Source organism: Sus scrofa, chromosome 9 (genome assembly GCF_054392235.1).
Source record: "Sus scrofa isolate SSC_HxYL_T2T_F1_AM1 chromosome 9, Sscrofa_HxYL_maternal_Yorkshire_Landrace_v2.0, whole genome shotgun sequence".
Classification (NCBI taxonomy): domain Eukaryota; kingdom Metazoa; phylum Chordata; class Mammalia; order Artiodactyla; family Suidae; genus Sus; species Sus scrofa.
Window position 1 is genome coordinate 129,902,941 of NC_139391.1, and position 26,474 is coordinate 129,929,414.

Here is a 26,474-nt window from a genome sequence, read left to right on the forward strand (position 1 = left end):
GGGTTGTATGCCAGGGTGCTTGAACCCTCGTGGTAAATACTCATCTTTAAATCAAAAGTCCAAAGAGATAATCCTATGGAATTTTTAACTCTTCGGAGGATTGACTGATGGACTTGTTTCTCCAGGAGCCAGAGATGTGAAGATGAGAAACCTTGATGACAGGTAGCTTTATAGTTTCATTGGCTGGGGTATAACCTGCCAGAAAACCAAACACACCAATGTAGATAATTGAATGCCAAGTGCAAAGTGTGGTGAGAGAAACAAATAACCTTATTCCTAGAGAGCTTTGGGGAGGCCTCTTGGAAGAGGTGACATTTGAAGCAAACCTCGAGGGAGGCTGAAGATGAGAGCCATGTAGGAAGAGGGGCGGTAGGACCAGAATCAGAAATGCAGTGTACCTGACGTTTGTGGGAGGAGCACAGAATCGGTGGGGCCCCGTCACTGTGCACCTGGGCACTTAGTGGAGCTGAGGCTCTCATGAAGGGGTCAAATTTCTCACAAGAGACTTTGGACTTTGGTAAGTAGTGGGCAGTCAGCCCTAAAGAGTTCTTGCAAGAGGGAAACAGTATAATCAGATAGGTGGTTAGACTTCAAACCTTCTTTTTTTTCTTTTTTTTCCTTAAAGTTCTTCTTTATGTGGTTGTTATGCTCAGTGCCAATGCCACTGCCTCATCCATAAATCCTTCTTGACCAAGGGCTCTCCACCTCGCACCTGTACTTACCTGCGCACTGATGTGCGTGACCAGCTCTCACGAGATGTGGTGATTACTCTCACATCAGGCTTAAAGTCTTCTGACTCAAAGTGTGGTCCACAGACCACCCGCATCACCTTGGAACTTGTTAGGAATGCAGAATCTCAGGCCCTGCCCCAGCCCTGCATCAGGCTCTGCATTTTAACACGATCCTTTGGTGTTTCCTACGCATTTTCATGTTTGAGGCCTGCGGGAGTAGAGGGGTTTGTTGTTGTTGATGATTTTGTTTACCTATGAAAATGGGAATAATAATTTTTTTTTTAAAAAAAGAACCTTTTTGTATTGAGTGTTTCAAAATGTATATAAAAGAAGAGCTACTGTAAGAACTGTGTGGCCAGCTTGTCACTTGTCCCCTCCACCTGGGGCCAGATTCAGAAATAAGCAGGTTGCTGTCCACGCCTTTTGGAATTTCATCACATGTGGAGCTAGCCACCTGAAGGCCCCAAAGAGAGGAACGGTGTGAAAAAGAGCCAGAGCTTTTCTCTTTCCCAGGGAGTGTTTTGAGATTAAATCAGTTTCTGGGAAATAGCAGTTAAGGAAAATTGATTTGTACCCTGGACGTGAAGAGTCGTGTTCTTTCTCTTAAAGGCCTTTTATAAAACTTCATTCAAGTTCATTGTACCCTGGGAACAGTAACGTGGGTGAGCCTCCAGGATCCGCTGTTTTAAAGGGCTTTACAGTTTGAGGCATGGGAGGCCTTAACAAAGAGCTTCACATAGAACTCCCCTGAGGGGTCCGTCTTCTGGGGACAATGGTCCTTTCCTCAAGCCTCGCAGTGAACTGGTAGAAAGTTCTTGACCTTTCTCCTCAGACGGAGTTGCCTTTTTAAAGAATTACTCCTGGTGAAAACATGCCACTTTATCTTATAATGGGTCACTCTGTCCTACAAATACCAGAATGCTCACGTCCCTTCTCTCTGGTGGCCTCTTTCTTCTTCCCACTTCCCTTTCCTCCTCCTTACCACCCCCCTGCCGACCCCCCTGGCTTCTCCTTTTATTATTTTTCATCTCACTTCAGCATTATCTTTTTGTTCTCTTTTTCGAAAGTTTCCCTTCTGACCATTTCAGTGACTCCCTAGAGTCCCCGCTTTGTCTTGGAGGAAATCAGGGAGGCACCTTCCCCATTCCACAGGTAACACGAGGAAAGTTCCTCGGTCTTCGCAGAGCTGCCGCATCTGACTTGTGGCAGTGATGGGAGGCTTCCTGAGGGCTGAAGACGTGTAAGAAATACAGCCCCGTGCCAGTTCTCAGCGGGGGAGGTTTGCCCCCACAGGTGGTTTGGGCACCATCTGGGGGACTTTTGGTTGCCCCAGCGTGTGGGGAGGTGCTCTGGCATCTAGTGGGCAGAGGCCAGGATTGCTGCAAACACTCTACTATGTGCAAGACAGCAGAGAATTGCCTGACCTAAGTATCAACGGTGCCTAAGAAAGAAGCCCTGCTGTATGGCGACGAGGCTGCAGCTCTCCCTGTTTATGAATATCTGGGTATATGCAAATGTAGGGCCACACTTATTTGGAAATGTATTTATTCCTGTCCCTCCTTATAATTAGGTGACTCAGATGCTGAGGTGGCTGCGGAGCCAGCCTCGTGGAAGGGGAGGGGCCCTGGGTAAGGTGGCAGGTGAACTTGGATTTAAGCTCCTCCGCCATCACTGTCACGTACCAGCCATGGGACCAGTCACTTCACCTCTCTCGGTGTGCGTCCCTTTGCCTAAAAAATGAATGCTCTGAGGTCCCTTCAAGTGTAATGATACCTCAGAGAAGAGGTATTCCGCTGTCTCTTCGTCTTCTTAAAAATGAATGTCAGAAGGAGGTATGGTCCAAATATTACATTGAACGTTTGAGAGGCGCCCTTGACTGCTTGTTTTTCTCGGGAAGACTATGCAGCCAGTTTTGATAACATAGGAAAGAAGAAATGGGCGGCTTCTTTGAGTTGCTTGGTAGTAGTCATGGCGTCAGAACTGCTCGCTCTGATCCCAAGTGGGGAGATGGGCCGTTGTGGGGTCAGGCAGGGAGCAGCAGCGTGCCCATTGTTCTCCTTCGCTGTGAATCTGCCGTCTTGTGATTTCAGGTGGGAAACAGACGGCAGGAATTCAGTGACATTCTACGAAGTAAACATCCTGTTTTAGGCCAGATGCCTTCAGTTTTGCAGGCCAGGGGACGGGGAGGCGGGGAATCACGATGGGGTTTAACTACGAAAAGAAAACTGCTCAACTATTGTTTGGTGTTTCAGTTCTTGACGTAAAGCGTAGAGCAAGGCTTCCCTTTGACTCAGGCTCCCAAGTCCCAAGATAACCGTCTTTCCTGTATTTCTGAGTATGGATCTAATCAACCATTTAGAGGATAAAAGAACTAAAAGAAAGGAAAAACATGGAAATACAGATGAAAGAGTCAAGATGAAAGATTGCTTTCTTGTGTTTTGGACCCCAGCTGGCTGGTGTTCTTCATGAATTTCAAAAAGTAGCAGATTGTGCTGTGGGTCCACTTGTAATTCCAGTCCTGGGTATGCCCAGTTCAAGCTTCGCGCGCTAGCAGGATAAAGTTATCAGGGCCTTCTGATGTTGGAATCTTTGCCACGTAGTGACTCCTGATGTTAGCACTAGCCGGATGTAAATAATAAGGTGTCCCATGCTTATTCCCACAGTCCCCAGACTTGCCACTATTTGGAAATCAGGGAGCTGGCTTCTGTGACAGAAGAAAACATCTCTGCCCACATTCATTCAACCTGTGCCCTTTTCCTCCTTCCTGCTGACATTTTTACATTGTAGAATGCCATCTATGTAGAACAATGAAATCTGAACCACCTGGGAAACGGAGACTTTCTTTAGTGCAGATTGATTACAATCATTGAATTCAGAAGTAAAGACCAGGTAATACTATGTATAACTGAGTCACTTTATGGTACAGCAGACATTAATACCACCTCGTCAATCACCTGTGATAAAAAGGCCAAGAGCATGCGAAGGAGGGGTATTGACCACACAGAGCTTTGACAGCCTGAGTCTTCCTTTTCTGAAATGCCTTTGAGGTTAGAGTATGAACATACGTGCCTCTGCTGTTTTGCCTGGCTTTACTATCAACTGAACACCCTGGGCAGGGTCCCCCACAGCTGTTAGAAATGTGGAAGTTGGGCTTGTTTCCTGGGGAAGGAGATGGGTGGCAGGATGTGAGGAAAGAAGAAGGAAGAGCAGGTTGGTCGGCGCATCCATCTGCGGGCCTGCTTCCTGTTCTTGGGGCCTTGGAGCATCTGCCGTCACCAACGGAAACTCCAACCTGACGGTGAAAACTAGAGAACGCCTCAGCAGTTTTTTCACTAGGGACCTACTTTTAGCATAGAAACTCCCTTCTCGGACTGTGAGGAATTAGAGAATAATGAGTTATTGAGGTCCCTGAAAAATAATTTTAGTGAATGGCTGTGTCCCTTTCTAATAATAATGGCTAGAATTCATTAGCTGCTTCCTGGGAAGGGTTCCAGTGTGAAGGACTGGGTGTCCTTTCAATATCCTCATGTTAACCCTTTGTAGAATTACTCCTGCTTTACAGATGAGGAGGTTAAGGAACATGACCAAAGTCACACGGGGACTGGTTCCCGTTGTGGCGCAGTGGAAATGAGTCCGACTAGGAACCGTGAGGGTGCAGGTTCGATCCCTGGCCTCACTCAGTGGGTTAAGGATCTGGCATGGCTGTGGCATAGGCAGGCAGCTGTAGCTCTGATTGGACCCCTAGCCTGGAACCTCCATATGCCACAGGTGCGGCCCTAAAAAGACAAAAAAGCAAAACAAAAAAAGTCATGTGGTGACTAAATGAAAGAGTGTGATTTAACCTTGACACTGTGTGGCTTCTGGCTTGTACTTCTTTCCCTGTGATAAGAACAAGAATATTTCTCTTAAGCACTTCGGTTGGACCCTCTTGTTCAACCCCCGCCCCCCCTGCTTAGAACATTTTAAACAACAGCTTTAGATTTATATAAAATGGAGCCAATAATAGAGTTTCCATGTACCCGCCTCACAGATTCTCCTACTGTGAACTTCCTGTATGAGTATACTCATTTGTTATAATTAATGAACCAGTGTACTGTTAGCTAAAGTTCATAGTTTAGTCAGATTTCCTTATTTTTCTACCTAATGGCCCTTTTCTGTTCCAGGACCCCATCCACGGTACCACATCACACTGAGTTGCAGTATCTCCCTAGGTTCCTCCTGCCTGTGACAGTTTCTGACTTTTTCTTGTTTTTGATGAACTTGGACAGTTTTGAGGACCGAGATGTATTGTAGGATGCCCCTGTATTGGAATTTTTCTCTTAGACTGATATTTTCCCTCATAATTAGATTGAATATATGAGGTTTTGAGAGAAATACCGTTCTCGTCACATGATATCCAGAACACATACTGTCAACATGATTTATGACCATGGATGTTGGTTTTGATCACCTGGCAGAAGTAATACTGTTCAGGTTTCTTCACAGAAAATGTCCCGCATCCCCCTTCCTATCCTTGTTCTATTGTGCAGCAGGAAGTCGCTACGCACAACCCACACCTAAAGAGGGGGCGTTTCCTCCTCCTCTTTTAGGGTGACCTGTCTACCCAGTTTATCTGGAAAGCTTCTGCATGGGAGATTTGTCTCCCCTATTTATTAATTTATTCAACCATTTCTTTCGCTGTGGACTCAATGTTTGTTTATACTCTGGGATAGAATGCAGTGCTACTTTATATGTATTTTGTTACTCAGATTGTTCCAACTTTGGCCATCGGGAGCTCTTTTGGCTGACTCCTGTGTCCCTTTGACACACCCCTGTAATTGTGTTGATCTCAGCCCGTCCTTACTTTATGGCTCTGCAAGATGTTCTGGACTCGTCTTGTGTATTTCCTGACCCAGTCCTAGAATCAGCCATTTCTTCAAGGAGACCTGGTTCTTTTTTTTTTTTTTTTTTTTTTTTTTTTGGTCTTTTTTGCCATTTCTTGGGCTGCTCCTGCGGCACATGAGAGGTTCCCAGGCTAGGGGTCGAATCGGAGCTGTAGCTGCCAACCTACGCCAGAGCCACAGCAACGCAGGATCCGAGCCATGTCTGCGACCTACACCACAGCTCACGGCAACACTGGATCATTAACCCACTGAGCTAGGGCAGGGATCGAACCCGCAACCCCATGGTTCCTAGTCGTATTTGTTAACCACTGCGCCACGACGGGAACTCCCCAGAGTCTTGGTTCTTTTTATTAGAGAATGGTATTAGAAACCAAGCTCTGGGTACTGGGTGTGCTCATTGCTACTGGTGTGTCATTTCTTTTAGGCCCTCTCAGCTGACATGGCTAGAAAAATACATGTATATATTAATTAAGTAAATGCATGTATCTAGAAATATTTCTATGTATAATCATCTGTTTCCATATGTAATGTTAAATGTGAGTTCTTACTGATGTCTTCAACTTGAATCCATTACTGCATGGGCCATTCTAGCCTCCTCCCCTGGCTTATTTGTATATTTCTTGTCCAGCAGTGAGAAAACTGGCTTCTACCCTCTGCCTTCCATTTATTTAATTGTTCAGTTCCATTATAATGTATACCAGTATCAGAATTGTTAACTCATACCCCTGTGGGAAGCAGCTTTCTCAACTAGAGTCTGGTGCTTATGTGCAGTTCCTTTTGCTTTTAGTCCTTAGTCCTAAAGACTGCAATTATTTCCTTTTTTAAAGTAATAAAAATAGCTAGCTCTTTTTTTATAAACTTGACATTTTATATAGTGATTTTATTTTATTTTTATTACTCAAATGAATTTATCACATCTGTAGTTGTATAATGATCATAACAATCCAATTTCACAGGATTTCCATCCCACAACCCAAGCACATCCCCCCACCCCCCAAATTGTCTCCTGCAGAGACCATAAGTTTTTCAATGTCTGTGAGTTAGCATCTGTTCTGCAAAGTTCAGTCTGTCCTTTTTTCAGATTCCACATGTCAGTGAAAGCATTTGATGTTGGTGTCTCATTGTATGGCTGACTTCACTTAGCATGATAATTTCTAGGTCCATCCATGTTGCTAAAAACGCCAGTATTTCATTCCTTTTAATGGCTGAATAATATTCCATTGTATGTATGTACCACATCTTCTGGATCCACTCCTCTGTTGATGGGCATTTAGGTTGTTTCCATGTCTTGGCTATTGCAAATAGTGCTGCAGCGAACATTGGAGTACATGTGTCTTTGCGAGTCATGGTTTTCTCTGGATAAATGCCCAGAAGTGGGATTGCTGGATCAAATGGTAGTTCTAAAAAATAGCTAACATTTTTAAATCACTCACTGTGTCCTAGGGACTATTCTAAATACTTTATATGCGTTACCTCTTTGAGGCCTCACAACAACTCTATGAGGAGGTATCTATTATTATATCCATTTTACAGATGAGGAAGCTAAGGCCTAAAGAGGTTGGCTTAGTCTGACTCCAGAGAGTGTGTTTAGCCCCATTGACCATATTGCTCATGAAAAAATAGGCATTTAGGAGACCTCTTAGTTTTATTCCTTATCTAATGGAATCCAGTCACTGACATGCTGAATAAGGCTTGGTGATGTAGGGCTAAGTCTGTGCACAGAAATGATGTTCAGTGTCTGTAAATTTACCTTCAGATGCCAGGGCCTGCACATGTAGCTTGGGAACACTCTTGGTTTTGAGCTCATCTCCTCCTCTTGACCCTTTCCCACCCATATTTACTCTGCATCTCTGAGTTTCCCTTCTATCACGATCTTAGCTTAGCGCTGACTCTGGCTTGGTTTGCATTTATTTCCCTGGGTCTCTCTTAATTCTTCTTTTACTTCCCCTCCCAGTGTGCTAATCCCTGCTCGTCTCCAGTACCAAAATGTACAGTGGAAAATGTCCAAGAAAGCATTGCCAGGTTGCCTTGACCTGTCTAGATAATGTTTCCTTCAGGAAAAAAATGGGGAAAAATTTCTCATTTGCCTGTGTTATTTTTCACCAGGAAAACCATCTAGCTGAGAGTCTCAGAGGCAGACTGTTTTTTGGGGTTTTTGTTGTTGTTGTTTGTTTGTTTGTTTTATTGCACCCATGGTGCAAGGAAGTTCCCAAGCCAGGGATCAAACCTACACCACAGCAGTGACGATGCTGGATCCTTAACTCACTGCACCTTGGAGAAAGACATCCGCAGAGGCAGGCTTTAACTGGCAGCCTTCCCTGAAACAAGAAAATTGTTCTGCGACTAGGAGAACAAGGTAGAGGGTCTGGCTCAGAGTCCCAGTCAAGGTTCTTTTGCTTTCTTTCCCCAAAGGGCAAAGTGTGTTGGCTCCCACCTGAAGGGTTTGGCAATGTCACATGCTACATGGCTTCGAAGGCCACCCTCTACTTAGGTCTTCTTACCTTTTCCTTATCTACATTAGGGACAGATCCAGTTCTTGGAGAACATTCTCACATAGAAAAATGTTTTGCTGCATTTCAAAAATGTTACCTTGTCTTATCTTCTGCTGGTGATTAAGTAACAATAAATTATTATCTCAAATAGATTTCCGGGGAGAGATAGGAGCTCTAAAAGAACAGAGTTACTCTTTTTGTCTTGGTAATCCTATTTCTTGGCATGGAAGTTAACGCATCATGGGAGCAATGACTTCATACGGAGAAATTTTTTATTAAGCCTTTTACCAATTCTAAAGTATTTTACTACCTGTGGAATTTTAATGTGCCTAAATGCATTTCCCTTAAAATCCCTGTACGTGTTAAAAATCTGCGGCTTGAGCATCATCGCAGCCGAATGCTCACCTCAGGCAGCCCCCTTCCTCTGCATTGCATGTGAGAAGGTCCTGAGAGTGACGGGCAGTTTTGTGCTATTTCCTTATACCTCTTAGCTAAGACATCTGTCTAGTATCTTCCAACCAGGTATTATTAGGTGTGATTTCTGCTTGGCTAAGAAATCAAGTATAGCAGATCTCATGCTCCACTTCCCCCTTCTTTTCCATTCTTTAACCAGGTCTCTCTGTCTCTCGAAAGTGTATTGCTCTCTCTCATCTTAGGACCTTTGCTTATGATATGTTGTTCCTCCAGAGTCTTCACCCCAACCCCCCCTTATCCTTCAATCTCAGCTTTAAGGTAATTTCCTCAGGGAATCCCTCCCCGCAGCACTGACCAGATTCACTGTCTGTAAAGGTCAGTACCTAGACTCCTTGGTGACATTCATCACGTAAATTGTTTTTGTGGGGGTTCCCATCATGGCTCGGGGGAAATGAACCTGACTAGTATCCATAAAGACAGGGGTTTGATCCCTGGCCTCACTCAGTGGGTTAAGGATCTGGCATTGCCGTGAGCTGTGGTGTAGGTTGCAGACACGGCTCGGATCCCACGTGGCAGTGGCTGTGGTGTAGGCCAGCGGCTACAGCTCCGATTAGACCCCTAGCCTAGGAATTTCCATATGCTGTGCATGCAGCCCTAGAAAGACAATAAATAAATAAATAGTTTTTGTGAATAGGGAGAATAAAGGTCACTTAATAAACATTAGTTTGGTTAGTGAATGAATTTCCACCAGCGGTTTGTTTTGTTAGAAGGAAAAGTCTTAGAAAGCCCATGGCTCTGCGTATGTCTTCCTACCCTACAGACCATTGTAGGTTGGGAAAGTTTCATAAACTCCCAGGACCTTGCCAAGAATGCCCGAGGCAGGAAAAGCAATCCTGGTTGTCTCCTCTGCCATCAGATGTGGGCCCTGCCCCGTCCCCATCATTCTTAACCAGACACACATTCTCCCTTCGGGACTGAAGCGTTTTGCTCTGTAACCTACCGGGATTACTTTGGAAAAAGGAGGTCACGTGCTGGCTTTTCTCCTTACTGAGTTGAGGTTGTGTCACAATCTTAGTCTTTCTGTTTGGCCTCAGAAATGACTTCTTCAGTCTTTGCAAGTCATTCAAGAAGCACGTCTTGTTTATATTCTGCTTTGATGTTTCTGAATTGGTCTGCCCTGGGGGGGAGGCCTCCAGGGTTGTGTGTGTGTGGTATTTGTTCACAGTAATTATCTTCTTCCAGTGTGTGTGTGTGGGGGGGGGTGGGTATCTGTTCACAGTTATTGTCTTCCTCCAGCAGGCCTGGAGCCACAAGTGTTGTAGGAGCGTGGCTTGTATTCTAGGCCATTCTTTCGGTGGCAATTTCAAGTTCTTTCTGTGAGTGCTGACTGAGCCATACTTTTTTTCAGTCCCTTCCTTTTGGGACTTCTGACAGGTAGTTTTAAGACTGCTCACAGATTTCTCTGTATCGCGGTGTCCTTATTGACATTATGTCATTTGAAATTCAGCTGATCAGTGTCAGATGATGAGGACAGGTATTATTATTTCTCTTCTTCAGTGAATGGAGCTAAGTGACCCTTCCAGCTCCTGAGGTTCGCAGGTGGCACAGTGAGGACAGGAACCAGCTTTTCCTTCTCTGGCCCCCTTTCCTGTTCTGTGCTCAGAGCCAACTAGCCTCTCCAGTTTAATAGTCACACCTTTTCTGTAAGTCTGTGACTTTTTACCAGGGTTTCCCTTCATTATCATGATTCTTTACATCTTTCCAGTAACCGGTTCTGGTTAGGATATAAAAGTCTTAGGACTACAGCCAGGAAAGAAAGGTAAGATGGAAAAGCCATTTGCCAGGAATTCTGTTGTTTCTGTCCTGATTGTGTGAGGTTGCTTTCACTTTTGAAATTTCAAAGTTTCGCATTTTATCTGCTTCTTAGTCTATCAAGAACAGAAAGTTTCTTCCCAGGACTAGCGAACATAAAGCTGCTCTGAGCTTTGGGCACATGTCTGGGCCTTTCCCGAAAGCCTCCCTCCCCCGGATGCTGATAAACACTCCGCTGATAGGAGGCAGGGCTCTGCCTCCTGCTGTATGGTGCCATCTGTGTCTTTCTCTTTCTTCTTCCCCGTCAGCCTTCACTTCTCTTTGGTCTGCAAATGCTTTTTCTTGCTCTTTCCCTATCTGGGTTCCAAGCCTTCTTGGGCTAAGCTGTGGGAAGGGCATTGTCATTAAGGGTCAAATGAGTAGATTCCCAGAGCTGGTTAAAAATAGCAGTCTGAGGAGGACAAAACGTGCACCTAAGGGCAGGTCCAGTCTGGGTTAAGGTACCCCTTCAGAACGCCCCCAGGCCTTCTGAGGCTGCAGCTTTCCATGGAAGTCAGTTCTGTGGGATGTGCCTTATTGAAACACACAAGTACACGGAGATGGAAACAAGGATATACATTTCATAGCTGTAATTTTGAGAACCTAAGGATAACTTAAATACTTGCGCACTGGTAGAATACTTAGATTAACGATGGCGTGCATGCAGGGGACTCTGCATAACCCTGAAAAGCAGTGAGAGCCAGAGGTGGTGGATGGAGAGTTGTCCCCTTTGATAAATACAAGTTCATTTCCAACACGTGATCTTAGCCAAAAGGCTGAGAAGCAATAACACAAGCTTGTTTTCTATGTCTGTGGGCCTCTTTGTTTTGTAAATAAGTTCATTTACATTTTTTAGAGTCCATTTATAAGTAATATCATATGATAATTTTCTTTCTCTAGCTTTTTTCACTTGGTATGATAATCTCTAAGGCCATCCATGCTGCTCATGTTGCTGCAAATGGCATTATTTCATTCCTTTTTATGGCTTAGAAGCATTCCATTATATGTATATATGTACCACATCTTCTTTATCCATGCATTTGTCCATGTATGTTTAGGTTGTTTCTCTGTCTTGGCTCTCGTAGATAGTCCTACTATGAGCATAGGGGGTGCACGTATCTTTTTGAATTACAGTTTTGTCTGGCTATATACCTAGGAGTGGGATAGCTGGATGATACTGTAGTTCGAGTTTTGATTTCCTGAGGCTCCTCCATACTGTTTTCCATAGTGGCTGTACCAACTTACATTCCCACCACCAGTGTAGGAAGGTTTCTTTTTTTTCCACACCCTCCTCAGCATTTGATATGTGTAGACTTGTTAATGATGGCCATTCTGACCAGTGTGGGGTGGTACCTCACTGTAGTTTTGATTTTGCACTTCTCTAATAAATAGCGATGTTGAGCATCTTTGCATGTGCCTATTGGCTATCTGTATGTCTTCTTTAGAGAAGTGTCTAAGTCTTCTGTCCATTTTTCATTTGGGTTGTGGGTTTTTTGGTTATTGTTGAGTTGTTTGTATATTTTGGAAATTAAGCCCTTTTTGGTCGCATTGTTTGCAGGTATTTTCTCCCATTCTGTATGTTGTCTTTTCATTTTGTTTATGGTTTCCTTTGCTGTGCAAAAGCTTTTTAGTTTGATTATGTCTCATTTGTTTATTTTTATTTCTATTGCCTTGGGAGACCGACCTAACATTGTAGGATTTGTGTCACAGAAAGTTTTGCCTATGCTCTCTTCTAAGGGTTTTATGGTTTTATGCATTATGTTTAAGTCTTTAAGCCATTTTGAGTTTCTTTTTGTGTAGGGTATGAGTGTGTGTTCAACTTCATTGATTTACATGTGGCTGTCCAACTTGCCCAACACCACTTGCTGGAGAGATTTTTTTTCCCCGTTGTATATTTTTGCCTCCTTTGTTGAAGATGAGTTGACCATATGTGTGTGGGTTTATTTCTAAGCTCTCTATTCTGTTCCATTTATCCATATGTCTGTTTTTGTGCCAATGCCATGCTGTTTTGATTACTATAGGTTTGCAGTATTGAATGAAATCTGGGAGGGTTATGCCTCCTGGTTTGTTCTTTTTCTTCAGGATTACTTTGGCAATTCTGGGCCTTTTATGGTTCCATATGAGTTTGGGGGTTATTCGTTCTAGTTCTATGAAAAATGTCATAGGTAATTTGATAGAGACTGCATTAAATATATAGATTGCTTTGGGTAGTATGGCCATTTTAACAATATCAATTCTAACAAGAGCTTGGGATATCTTGCCATTTCTTTGAATCATCTTCAGTTCTATTATTAATGTTTTATAGTTCTCATTGTATAAGTCCTATACCTCCTTGGTCAGGTTTATTCCCTAGTATTTTATTTTGGGGGGTGAGATTTTAAAAGATATTGTTTTTCACATTCCCTTTTTGATATTTCATTGTTAGTGTAACTATTGCAACCAATTTCTGTTTGTTAATCCTGTATCCTGCTACCTTAACTAAATTTGTTTATCAATTCTAATAGGTTTTTTTTGGGGGGGAGTGTTAGGGTTTTCTATATATATCATGTCATCTTCACATAATGACAATTTTACCTTTCCCTTTCCAATTTAGATACTTTTACTTCTTTTTCTTGTTTGATTGCTGTGACTATGACTTCCAATACCACGTTGAATAGAAGAGGTGAGAGTGGGCATCTTTGTCTTATTCCAGATTTTAGTAGTGAGACTTTCAGCTTCTTACCACTGAGTATTATATTGGCTGTGGGTTTTGTTATAAATAGCTTTTATTATATGGACATGTGTTCCCTCTCTACCCATTTTGCTAAGAGTTTTTTATCATGAAGGGATGTTGAATTTTGTCAAATGCTTTTTCTACATCTGTTGAAATGATTATGCGATTTTTGTCTTATGTTTATGTGGTATATCACACTGATTTGCATATATTTAACCATCCTTGTGAACCTGGGATAGATTACACTTCGTCATAGTGTATGATCTTTTTTAATGTGTTATTGGATTTGGTTTGCTAATATTTCATTGATAATTTTTGTATCTGTATTCATCAAGGATATTAGCCTGTAGTTTTCTTTCTTGGTAGTGTCTTTGTCTGATTTTGTTATCAGGGTGATGATGGCTTCATAGGTCTTTGAGAGTGTTTCCTCCTTTTGGGTTTTTTGGAAAGGTTTGAAAAGAATTGGTATAAGTTCTTTGTATGTTTGGTAGAATGTTCCTGTGAAACCAACTGGTCCTGGACTTTTGTTTGGAGGGGAGTTTTTTGTTTTTTAATTACAGATTCTATTTTACTTCCAGTGATCAGTCCATTTCAAGTTATCTCTTTGCTTTTGATGCAGTTATAGTGGGCTGTATGTTTCTAGAAAGTTGTTCATTTCTTCTATGTTGTTGAATTTGTTGGCATAAATTGTTCATAATCTCATCGGTTTTTTTGTATTTCTGCAGTGTCAGTTGTGATTTTTCCTCTTTCATTTATTATTTTGTTTGTATGATTCTTCTCTCTTTTCTTCTTGGTGAGTCTGGCAGAGGTTTGTCAATTTTGTTTACTCCTTCAGAGAACCAGCTCTTAGTTTTATTGATTTTTTTTTCTATTTTTTTAATCCCTATTTTATTTATTTCCTCTCTCATCTTTGGTATCTCCTTTTCTGCTGACTTTAGGTTTTTTTTTTTTTGTTCTTTTTCTAATTCTTTGAGGTGGTGAGTTAGATTGTTTATGTGAGATTTTCTTGTTTCTTAAAGAAAGCCTGTATCACTATGAAGACCCTCTAAGAACTGCTTTTGATGTATCCCATAGATTTTGTATGGTTGTGTTTTCATTGTCATTCGTTGCAAAGTATTTTTTTATTTTGGTCTTTGATTCCATCATTGATCCATTGGTTTTGTAGAAACATGTTGTTTAGTATCCATGTATTTTTTCTCATTTCTTTTTCTGTGGTTGATTTCTAGTTTCATGCCATTGTGGTGAGACAAGATGCTTGAAATAATTTCTGTACTTTTAAATTTGTTGTAGTTTGCTTTGTGCCCTAGTATGTGGTCAATCCTAGAGAATGTTCCATGTACATTTGAAAAAAATATGTATTCTTGGCTTTTTGGCTGTAATGTCTTGAAGATATCAATTAAGGCTATTATTTAGCATCTCTGTTACTTTATTGATTTTCTTTCTAGAATCTCTGTCCATTGATATGAGTGGTGTGTTAAAGTCTTGTGCTATTACTGAATTCTCATCTACTTCTTTCTTTATGCCTGTTAGTATTTATTTTATGTATTGGGTGCTCCTATATTAGCTGCATATATGTTGATGAGCTAAATCCTCTTTTTGTATTGATCCTTTTATCATTATATAGTGTCCATCTTTATCTTTCTTTATGGCCTTTGTTTTAAAGTCTATTTTGTCTGCTACGAGTATTGCAGTTCTCATTTTCTTGTCATTTACATTTGCATGAAATATCTATCCCTATCTCTTCACTTTCTTTCTTTCTTTTTTTTTTTCCCTCTTTGTGTTCTTTGCCCTAAAGTGGGTCTCTTGTAAGCAGCATGTTGTAGGCTCTTAATCCAGTTTGCTATTCTATGTCTTTTTTTTAAAATTCAGTTTGCTCTTCTCTGTCTTTTGATTGGCATATTAGTTTGTTGACATTTAAGGTAATTATTGATAAATATGTATTTGTTGGCATTTTAAGCCTTGTTTTCAAGTTGATGTTTCTTTGTTTCCTTTTCTTTTTGTGGTTTGAAGATTTCCTTTTATGTTATGCTTGTGCTCTCTTCTTTTAGGTTTTTGTGAATCTATTGTATGTTTTTTATTTGTGGTTACCCTTTTTTTCAAGTATGTTCACCCCTTTCTATATCTACTTGCTTTAGGATGTTAGTCATATAAGTATTCTTAAAGAAAAAAAAAGAGTCTATACTTTCTTACTCTCGTCCACCACATTTTATTTATGATTTTGATGTCCTCTTTTACATCTTCTTTTTTTAAATTTTTTTTATTACTCAAATGAATTTATCACATCTGTAGTTGTATAATGATCATAACAATTTGATTTCACAGGATTTCCATCTCACAGCCCAAGCACATCCCCCCACCCCCCAAAATGTCTCCTCCGGAGACCATAAGTTTTTCAGTGTCTGTGAGTCAGCATCTGTTCTGCAAAGAAGTTCCATCTGTCCTTTTTTCAGATTCCACATGTCAGTGAAAGCATTTGATGTTGGTGTCTCATTGTATGGCTGACTTCACTTAGCATGATAGTTTCTAGGTCCATCCATGTTGCTAAAAATGCTGGTATTTCGTTCTTTTTGATGGCTGAGTAATATTCCATTGTGTATATGTACCACATCTTCTGGATCCACTCCTCTGTCGATGGACATTTAGGTTGTTTCCATGTCTTAGCTATTGTAAATAGTGCTGCAATGAACACTGGAGTACATATGTCTTTGCGAGTCATGGTTTTCTGTGGATAGATGCCCAGGAGTGGGATTGCTGGATGAAATGGTAGTTCTATGTTTAGTTTTCTGAGGAATCTCCATACTGCTTTCCACAGTGGTTGCACCAATTGACAATCCCACCAACAGTGTACGAGGGTTCCTTTTTCTCCACACCCTCTCCAGCACTTATTGTTTGTAGACTTTTGGATGATGGCCATTCTGGCTGGTGTAAGGTGGTACCTCATCATGGTTTTGATTTGCATTTCTCTAATAATGAGTGATGCTGAACATCTTTTCATGTGTTTCTTGGCCATCTGTATGTCTTCTTTGGAGAACTGTCTGTTTAGATCTTCTGCCCATTTTTGGATGGGGTTGTTTGTTTTTTTGGTATGGAGCTGCAGAAGTTGTTTACAAATTTTGGAGATTAATCCCTTGTCAGTCGATGCATTTGCAAAGATTTTCTCCCATTCTGTGGGTTGTCTTTTTGTGTTGTTTAGGGTTTCCTTTGCTGTGCAGAAACTTTGAAGTTTGAGTAGGTCCCATTTGTTTATTTTTCTTTTTATTGTCAATACTCTGAGAGGTGGATCTGAGAAGATGTTGCTGTCGTTTATGTCAGAGAGTGTTTGGCCTATGTTTTCCTCTAGGTGTTTGATAGTGCCTGGTCTTATATCTAGGTCTTTAATCCATATGGAGTTTATTTTTGTGTATGGTGTTAGGGAGTGTTCTAATTTCATTCTTTTCCATGTGGCTGTCCAGTTTTCCCAGCACCACTTATTGAACAAGCTATCCTTTCTCCATTGTATAGTCTTGCTTCCTTTGTCATAGATTAGTTGGCTGTAAGTGCATGGTTTTAATTCTGGGCTTTCTATCCTGTTCCACTTATCTGTATGTCTGTCTTTGTGCCAGTACCATGCAGTTTTGACGACTATTGCTTTGTAGTATAGTCTGAAATCTGGGAGCCTGATTCCTCCAGCTCCATTTTTCTTTTTCAGGATATCTTTGGCTATTCTGGGTCTTTTGTACTTCCAAACAAACTTTAATCATCTTTTACATCTTCATGTGTATCCTTTTGCTGTTCCTTAGGTTTATCATCACTTTCACAAATAGATTTTTTTTTCTTTGTGTTCTATATACTGGCTTATTTAGGTGATTTACTTTCCAACCATGATTTACTCCTCCTTATGTCTTCTTGCTTCTTTTTTATTTAGAGAAGACCTTTTAGTATTTCTTTTTGGATAGATTTAGTATTGCTGTTTCCTTTTAGTTTTTGCTTGTCTGAGAAATTCTTTTTTGTCATTGTTGTTGCACCTGTGGCATGCAGAAGTTCCCGTGCCAGGGATTGAACCCACACCACAGTTGTAACCAGAGCCACAGCAGTGCAGTACTGGATCCTTAACCCACTGAGCCACTGGGAAACTCCAAGAAATTCTTTGTCTCTCTTTCTATTGTAAATGATCATTTTGCTGGGTAGTGCATTCTGGGTTGCAGATTTTTCCCTTTAATACTTTGAATATATTTTGTCACACCCTTCCAGCCTGCAGCATTTTTGTAGAGAAATCAGCTGACAGCCTTATGAGGGCTCCCATGTAATTAACTCTTTGTTTTTCTCTTGCTGTTCTTAGAATCCTCTCTAACTTTTATCATTTTTATTATAATATGTCTTGGTATAGGTCCATTTAGGTTCATCTTCTTTGGGACCCTCTATGCTTCCTGAATATGGATATCTGTTTCCTTCCTTAGGTTTGGGAATTTTTCAGCCATCATTTCTTCAAATATGCTTTTAATCTCCTTTTTTCTTTCTTCTCTTTCTGGAATCCCTATTATGCATAGATTGGCAAGCTTTGTATTTTCCCATAGGTCTCTTGTATCAATTTCATTTTTTTTTTCAATTTGGCTTTCTGTCTGCTGTCCTGACTGAGTGATTTTTTATCTTAATTATCCCATCTTTCAGATCACTTATTCATTCTTCTACATTATTCATTCTGCTAAACGTTGCCTTTAGCTCAGCTTTCATCTTGGCAAATGAATTTTCTGATTTTTTTCTTGCTTCTCCTTATAATTTCTGGTTCCTTTTTACAGTAATCTGTATTTCTGTCAATAGCCTTTCTTTCCTTCAGTATTTTCATCATCTCCTTTTTGAACTCAGTGTCTGTTATACCGAAGAAGTCTATTTCATTTTTCGTTCCTTTGGGGAATTTCTCTTGGTCTTTTAACTGAGAGTGGTCCTTCTGCTTCTTCATTTTACTTGTATTTCTCTTACTCTATGAGTTTTGGGGAAACAGTTATCTACTGTGGTCTTGGAAAGTTACTTATAGGTGGGGGCATCCCTGTATAGCTTCTTTGGGTTTAGTATTTTTGGCATGAGGGCTACTTTTAGTTTGGATGCTTATGGCCTCTTTGCTCAGCATGTGCTGGCTGTTACCTGCTTATAGGGAGAATGTTGGTGGGGTGGCCCATGCACATTCTCAGGGCCTGCGCCAGCAGGGGCAATAATTCATGTGTTGTGCTCGTAGGTCTCTTAGCAGGAGTAGCAGCCTGCACCTGCCCCTGGAACTGTGTAGGCTGTGTCCTGTTGCCTGAGAGTGCATGGGGAAAGAAGCTCCTATGATGGTCCCACGCTTTTCTTTACATGCTCCCCAACAATGGCACCTTGCCTCTGTTATAGGACCAGGCTTCTTCCATGTATACTCTGAGTTGTGGCACCTCATACTCCAGCCCCTTCATGCAGTCTCTGCATAGCTAACCCCAGTCATCTCTAAGTCTGACCTCTAGAGCCTGAGCTTCAGTACCCAGCCCCTTCCCACCACAGAGAACAAGTGTCTTAGGCTAGGGAGAGCAAGTGGAGGTACCGACCACCTGTGCAGGTCTCTCTCAGTTTTGCCTTCTGTACACTGGTTGCTGCCCTCTCCTCTGAGGCTCCTCAGCTCCCTCTCCATCCCAACTGATCTCCCCGCCAATGAGGGGACTTTCTAGGGTGTGAGAACCTTTCCACTTTCACAGCTTCCTCCCAGGGCACAGGTCCTATCTTGATTCTTTTCTCTCTCTCTCTCTTTTTTTTTTTTCCTTTTTTCTTTTGTGCTACCCAGTTACATGAAGATTTTCTTGCCCTTTCAGAAATGTAAGGTCTTCTATGAGCATTCAGTGGATGTTCTGTGAGAATCGTTCCCACATGTAGATGTACTTTGGATGTGTTTGTTTCGGAAGGAGGTGAGCTCCATGTCCTACTCTGCTCTCTCGATCACTCCTCCTCCATATTACATCTATTTAAATATATATACACATCCATGGAAATGTCTGGAAGGTTATACTCCAGGCTATTAACACAAAGTCATGGGAATAGGATTAGAAGGAAGTGTGGGGGTTAGATATTTTGTTTTAGTTTATACACATTTGTAACATTTACCCGTTTTCCAAGAATAATCAGTTATGTAATTTTAAAACTAATAATTATAGGGGTAAATGGAGTAAATAATATGTTAATATTTTTAATGTCTGTTTTTGACTATAATTTTGGATTTATACCTGGGTTTTCTTTTAAGTTACAAACCTCTGAAGAGCTATTAGAGTCGTGGGGTTGCTGGTCACATTGTTGGTTGGAGGCTTTTTGTGATTTTAAGTCGTGTGAAGTGAATCATCATCTCTCCATAACCATTTTTTTTTCATCAGTGTCATGGAAAGAGTATTTTCTCACTGGAATATTAAAAAATATTAAATGAGGAGTTCCCTGGTGGTCTGGTGGTTAGAATTCAGTGCTTTCATAGCTCCTGGTCTGGGAACTGAGATCCCACATCAAGCTGCTGTGTTTTGTGACCAAAAAAAAATTTAAGAGAGTAATAGTACTGATTAAATTAAATGAGGAGTTCCCTGGTGGTCTGGTGGTTAGAATTCAGTGCTTTCATAGTTCCTGGTCTGGGGACTGAGATCCCACATCAAGCTGCTGTGTTTTGTGACCCCCAAAAAATTTAAGAGAGTAATAGTACTGATTAGATTAAATCATCCTTCTTTTGAGAAGTGCAAATCTGTTTTATGAGTCCCTCTAATGCATACAAACATCAGCTTTTCCTGTGTTCTAGGCTTTTACCCCACCTATTTGCCCATTCTTGTTCTGGGCTCAGTCCTTGTCAGTGAAGAAGGGAAATTATTCATAGAGAAAGCCATCTTCCTTATAAAGATGAAATATTAGAATGCCACTTCATCATTTTCTTCTTCAGTTCACGATATTTGGTTTTGATGAAGAAAGGAGAAATAATGAGTGCTCAGTGTGGGCTGTCAAAAGATTAAAGTCTGTTATTTTAGGGAGGGTTAGGGCTTCAACATATGAATGTTGGGGGCAGGGGGAGAAATAGTCATACTAACAGATGATGTAACAAGTGAACCAAGTATTGAAGGTTCACCCACTGTTAAGTTCATTAATTTCATTTTACTCATGCTTTCAGTTAGTCCCAGAGCCCAGACTAATTTCTTGTAGCTTTCTGCATGGGAATAAAACTTTTATCTTTTTATTTAATCTGGATTAAGACTTAGAACATAATTGAATTATTTCTGTGGTTTTAAATTCCAGCTTTAACTGATGGTTTTATGTCACCTATTTCTGCTGTCGATATGTGAACATTATAGTTCCAAATATCTTCATGTCTATATTAGTGAAACAGTGATCTCCACAGCAGTGAAATCAGTTAATTAATTTTCCTTCTGTGTTTGTACTTCGGTTCCAAAAGTTAAGCATTAAATTGGCTTTGGATGTATTTATGCCTTAATCATAGTCCAGCTCTCTGCTGTGAAACTGAGACCTGTGAAATTTGGAGACACCTGTCAAAGCCCAGCCTACAGTTTCATATATGTGCATCACAATACGTCTTAGTTTCTTTATAGTTTGTTAACTAAGCAAACAATTTGTTTGAAGTATAATTAGATGATAATTTTAAAATTTGCTAAAAAAAGTGTTCTCCTCTGAAAAAGTTTAATTAGGTCTGTAGCTAGACGAAAGCATCTCATCTCTGTCAATAAAGCATGCATCGATTGAATTATAGTCCTGGTCGTCTTCTCCAGACATCATCAACGGATATACGCCTTGTCTGGAGATGGCTGGTCACTCCTGAGGCAAAGTCCCGTGTTCTCCATGGGACACAGACCAGCACGGGCCTGACTCAGGAGCAGCTGTAAAGTCATCTTTGAATACAGAAAGTAGAATAATAACACACAGAACACTCTTTTTGTCCATCAGCTGTTCGTCTCTTCCATCGAGTGAGGAGCTGCCACTATCGTAAAGAGAACAAGCTCATGTCATTAGTAACCTGTCTGCGGGGAACTGTGCCCACCCAATGCCCCATCTCCTTTTGTGCCCCGGTCCCTGTTTCACCCTAGGTGGACTCGGCTGAGCCGCTGGAGGAATTCACCTTCAGTGACTGGCTTTGCTTATCAAGTTTTTCTCCTTACCTTTCAGAACCTACTTACACTGTTTCTCCCACACGAAACCCATTGTCCTCTGGTAATTTAAAAAGCAAAAGGAGACAGATATATATATATATTTTGTCTTTTTAAGCTCGCATCTGCAGCATATGGAAGTTCCCAGGCTAGGGATCGAATGGGAGCTAGAGCTGCCAGCCTATGCCTCAGCCATAGCAATGCGGGATCCGAGCCACATCTGCCACCTACACCACAGCTCACAGCAACGCCAGATCCTTAACCCACTGAGCAAGGCCAGGGATCAGATCTGCATCCTCATGGATACTTGTTGGATTCATTTCCACTGTGTCATGAAGGGAACTCCCGCAAAAGGATAATTTTGTGAGGACATTTTTGGTGCTATGCTGAAACCCTGGGTGATCTTTGTAAAATTAGATTTATACATTTGTCTTTCCTAAACGTAGGCCCGCCCTTTCATCAGATTTCTGGCCTCGGTCAGTTATTTCATAAAATGTTAGTGATTAGATTTTGTGGTCTCTGACTTGAGTGAACCCAGAATTGGAAACACATAATCTTGTATACAGATTACTTTGAAGTCATTGCAAGACTCACTAAACCTTTTTTTTTTTTTTTTTTTTTTCTGGCCTTGTATGGGTTTTTCCAAAGTTTATGGTCCTCTTTTTTTTTTTTTTTTTTTTTTTTAAAGTATCAGTCTTTTCCCTGTTTCCCAGCCACCACTTACAATAATAAAAGGTATCAGAATCAATTTTCAAATGCTTTAACGTAACTGATACGGCCAGGAACGTCGAGGCAAACTGTCAGCCTGGCAAGTTTTGCCGAGGCCTGCCCAGGGCAGCCGGGTGGCCAGGGCTGCCTTGGCATCTCCACAGCCATCTGGGTGCAGTGACACTCCGTGTGTCTTTCTCAGTGCCATCGCCTCCATCCTGAGAGCCTGGCTTGACCAGTGTGCGGAGGACTTCCGAGAGCCACCTCACTTCCCCTGCTTACAGAAACTCCTGGAGTATCTCAAGCAGATGATGCCAGGCTCTGACCCGGAGAGACGAGCACAGAATCTTCTGGAGCAGTTTCGCAAGCAAGAAGTAGAAACTGACAGTGAGTACTTGTCAGAGTCCAGGGAAGATGTTAGACTCTGGTTCTGCACACCTCCGGCCTGAGCAACTGTAGGGAATGTTCTTTGTGTACTTATTTAATAGAGGGCCTTGGTTTCCCTCGGGACAAGCCGCCCGAGGGCTGGCGGGAGTGGGTGTAAAAGTCTCAAGGTTACTGAAGTGCTGATTCAGGGCCTGTAGAGCTTTTTAGGGCCAAGGGGATATTCAAGACCACCCAGTCAGACTCCCTCGCTGTAGATGAAAAAGCTGTGGAAACAGAGGCTCAGAAAGGTGCTCTTGCCCCTCTCCTTGTCATCACATACCTCGCTGAACCGGAATTTGCTTTTCATTATCGACCTGAGTGGTTCTTCCTTCTGTCAAATGAAAAGCCGCCACAGCCCACCGCCCCCATTCAGCAGGCAAGGACTGAAATTCAGTTCTGCTCCTGGCCTCGCAGAAGCTCAGAAGGCTCAGCAAAGATGTTTCTCCTTGGCTGGAAAGCATCGCTGTCGTCTGTCTCCTGCGGGGACAGATGCCTGTCGTTTCGCATCCCCAGTGGCCTCATCAAAAGGAGGTTTCTGTGGCTGTTTTTTCCTCTGAGGAATTGACTGCCTGTTTTCAAGGACAGACGAAGGGCCACCACTGCAGGTCATGAGCTGCTAGGAACTATCAGGCTTTGAAGAAAGTCAGAAAGAGGTTTGGACGGCCTGTCAGCATGATGCTTCATCCCCTCACTGGCTGGCTGGGTGATGGGTGCCCTGGCGGCTGACCCACTTAGAGCTTCTGACAGTCATTTCCCTGAAGGGACACCCAGATTCCTCAGCGAGAGAAAGGAAATTATTCCTCAACACCCATTGCGGGGGCGGGCATCCGTGCCGGAGAAAAGAAGCTTAACTCCAAACAGTACCTGTTGAATTTTGTTTTTTTTTTTTATGTGTGGGGGACCACAGAGGGGAAAATGCCATTGCATCATTGGAAGCTGACTGCCAAGTGCTCTGTATCTCGGATGACTTCATCTGCCGGCAATGTTCGGATGCCGGACCTCCACTCCCCTCAGGGCCTCCCCCGCCTGTCTTTGTGCTGGAGTGGATATGTGCTTCGAGCCCAGCTCTGCCCACGGGGGCTGCCCTTGGCTCCAGGCCTAATTGGGGAACCGGTGGGACCGGTGGTTCATTGTTTCCAAGAGGACTGGGAGGCCAGCTCATTTGGCAGGCTGAGGCCGGGCAGAGGGAGATGGCCTGACTTTGGAAAGGCTTTAGGCAATCCCAGGAATGCATTTTTTTTTTTTTCCCCCTGTGTTTGGAAATTTTTAATCAAGAAAGCTCTAAACTCTCTGTTTATTAAGTACAGGAATCATTCCTGAAAACGTTTTAAGAGCTTGCTTGCCGTGTGCTTATTTTTACCCAATTTCATGCTGGCAAAAGCAAACGAGCTCTCCTGCGGGTTTTTTTCCCCAAGTGAAATGTCGCTTCACATTTTTACCTTCTTATCTCTGGAAGAGAGTGCAAAGCTGAGACACTGAAAGCATGGACTGGACCTCAGAGAGAAAGGACCACGTAATCTTCATGCATATCAACATCCAAGGCACATAGCTGGCCACTACGAGTATAGAATGAATGAGATCAAGCACGTAGAGTCCTTGGCTGGAGTGAGCCAGCCTCTGCGTCGCAGAGTGACCGGCTTAGATTTATGTACCGTGGCCAGCAGGAGGGTCGAGAGGCTCATTCTGAACCTTTGGTATTTTCGATGTCTTATTCCTCCACCAAATGAGTGACAACCAGAATTATGTGGAGGCGGAGTGGTAAAATCATGCGGTTTCAGCTTTCTTTAGCTCATGCCTGTTCGTGTCCCAGACCCCAGTCCTGCCTTCCCCAGTCAGGACCCAACCCATTCACATCGGAACCTTCAACTCCAGGCTGAGAAGGCCAGCCTTAAATCGCATACCTGTCACCAGGGTGGACAGATAGCCACATGATGCTCCGACAGGGGACGTGATGTAGGGTCCTAGGAAACTAAGAAAAGACCACCCCAACTGGATCCAAGATGCCTGAAAGTCCTCATTTCCCGGAGGCGTACAATGTAAACATTCCAGAGGACTAGTAACACCTTCCTTTAAAGGTCTGCTAAGATCTAACTGAATGCCACTAGAGTTTTCTTCTTGAGAACAGGTTTGACAGGCAAGAGAGCAAGGAGGGTGAGAGGGGATGAGACTGGGGAACGAGCTGGGCATGGGGAGGTCTCCAGGGGAGGGAGGATAGGGAGGCACTCGGGTGAACCTCCTCCAATTCCACAGTCTTCCAAGATGAAGACGAGCAGTCCCCTTCCATGGCTGAGTGCTTCTGCTTTTGATCTGGAGTCCTAGGTAGTGAGGTTTTTTTTTTTCCTTCCCCCATGTCTTCAGTGGAAGCTGAAAGGTACTCCTAACATTTTGAGGTTCTAAGGGCTTTTTGAGAATTCTGAGAACTTCAGCATTTCTGACACCAAAATGGCCCATGTAACTCCCCAAAGCCGGCTTGCCTTCATACCCAGTCCTTGCAGGCTTCCAGTTGTAAATGGCCCCATAACTAGGAATTGCATGGTGGGTTTAGGAAATAGCTGGATTAGTGCTTGAGCTGAGCAGAGGGCTTGAGGGAGCCCCAGATGAGGGCATCAGCCTGAAGGTAACCCAGCTTTGCTTCTCTGGACTTTGCCTAACTGGTTCTGTCCTTGGCCGAGGAACTAGTGGTTTACCCAGGTGACAACGTGAGGCCTCTGAGCCTAACAAAGCCTTAGGAACAAGCAGAGATGGAGGAGCCTTCATTTCCCTGAGATTATTGTGCTTGCTGCTCTCTTCCTAATGATTTTCTAAAGGCTCAGCCCACTTCTTTCTAAATTAAAGAAGTCCATTTTGACTCTGCAAACAAGGTCGTACGCAGTGGCACCAAATTACTAATGTTTTTCTACCTGTGAACAGATGGGTTTCCCAACACTATCTCCCTCAGCCTGGAGGAGGAGGGGGAACCGGACGGTGGCGGGTCTGCAGAATTCACGTGCTTCTCCGAAGACCTGGTGGCTGAGCAGCTGACCTACATGGATGCGGTATGTCTTCTCTTTGTGCCTCAGATGTGCTTCTCCTTAAAACATGGGGCGTGACAGTACTGGTGGCCCTGGAGAGAGAGGGTCGTCGGGTAATGTGATTTAAGTCTTTTCCCAATCCTTGAGAGAGGCTGTGCCTGGATATGCAGAGTGAAGATGTGATTTGCATCAGTCATCTTGAATAATTCAGGCCTAAGCTCTTCTTTTTTTTGTCTTTTTGCATTTTCTAGGGTCGCTCCCACGGCATATGGAGGTTCCCAGGCTAGGGGTCCAATTGAGCTATAGCCACCAGCCTACACCACAGCCACAGCAACACAGTGTCCGAGTGGCGTCTGCAACCTACACCACAGCTCACGGCAATGCCAGATCCTTAACCCACTGAGCGAGTCCAGGGATCGAACCCGCAACCTCATGGTTCCTAGTCGGATTCGTTAACCACTGAGCCACGATGGGAACTCCAGGCCTAAGCGATTCTTACAATTCTGGGCGAAGGTGCTTTTTTTTGGCACTCAATATGCAGAGGGAAATAAGAATTCTAATCCGAGGGCAACAAAATCTATCCAGTTCCATGGGTATTTCCCTGCCTTTAGACTCATAAATATTTCAAGATCTGAACTGTTTATTTGGAGGATTGTAAAGGGGTCAAAGTATAAGTTAGGATGAAATAAATTCACTGAATCCACATGTGCCTGTCTCCGCAGCTCATTTCCACATGGGCTTCCTGGTCTTTTGAAGTTTGAATATTTTTGTTAGCTGTACATATTTGATTACGTCAGTTACATTTCATAGCTCAGTGTTAGCTGGTTAAAGAAGAAAGGGCCATTGGTAAGGATCACAGTGGCTTCAGCTCTCTGGCACTTACCACTTCGGCCAAAGCAGCACCGAAAGGGGCAGCGCGTTTGTGTCCAGTTAGCACGCAGATAAACCATCAGAAGTAACTCGGACAGTCTACATAAAAGTAAACCCTGGTGTTCTCTCTTTAGTACACATCTTTGTATTGAATTGGTGTGTAAATGAGAATAAGATTTGGTCAGCAAATTTGTTGTTGTTCCACCACTGAGGGTGTAAGAGAAAGATGGGAAACCAGTGGGTATGACTTTTAGG

At 42.6% G+C, this 26,474-nt stretch overlaps 1 protein-coding gene across 7 annotated transcripts in view; it reads left to right on the plus strand.

Moving 5' to 3' along the window:
• The window catches only part of RGL1 (ral guanine nucleotide dissociation stimulator like 1), a 295,309-nt gene that overhangs the window by 228,973 nt on the left and 39,862 nt on the right, over positions 1–26,474 (plus strand). For all 7 annotated transcript variants that reach the window (XR_014816489.1, XM_003357576.6, XM_005667818.4 and 4 more), the window contains 2 exons: positions 22,115–22,299; positions 25,249–25,373. Coding sequence is in view for 6 of the 7 variants with exons in the window: in XM_003357576.6 (XP_003357624.4) it covers positions 22,115–22,299; positions 25,249–25,373 (310 nt within the window). In the remaining variant the exon portion in view is untranslated. The remainder of the gene's footprint in view (positions 1–22,114; positions 22,300–25,248; positions 25,374–26,474) is intronic.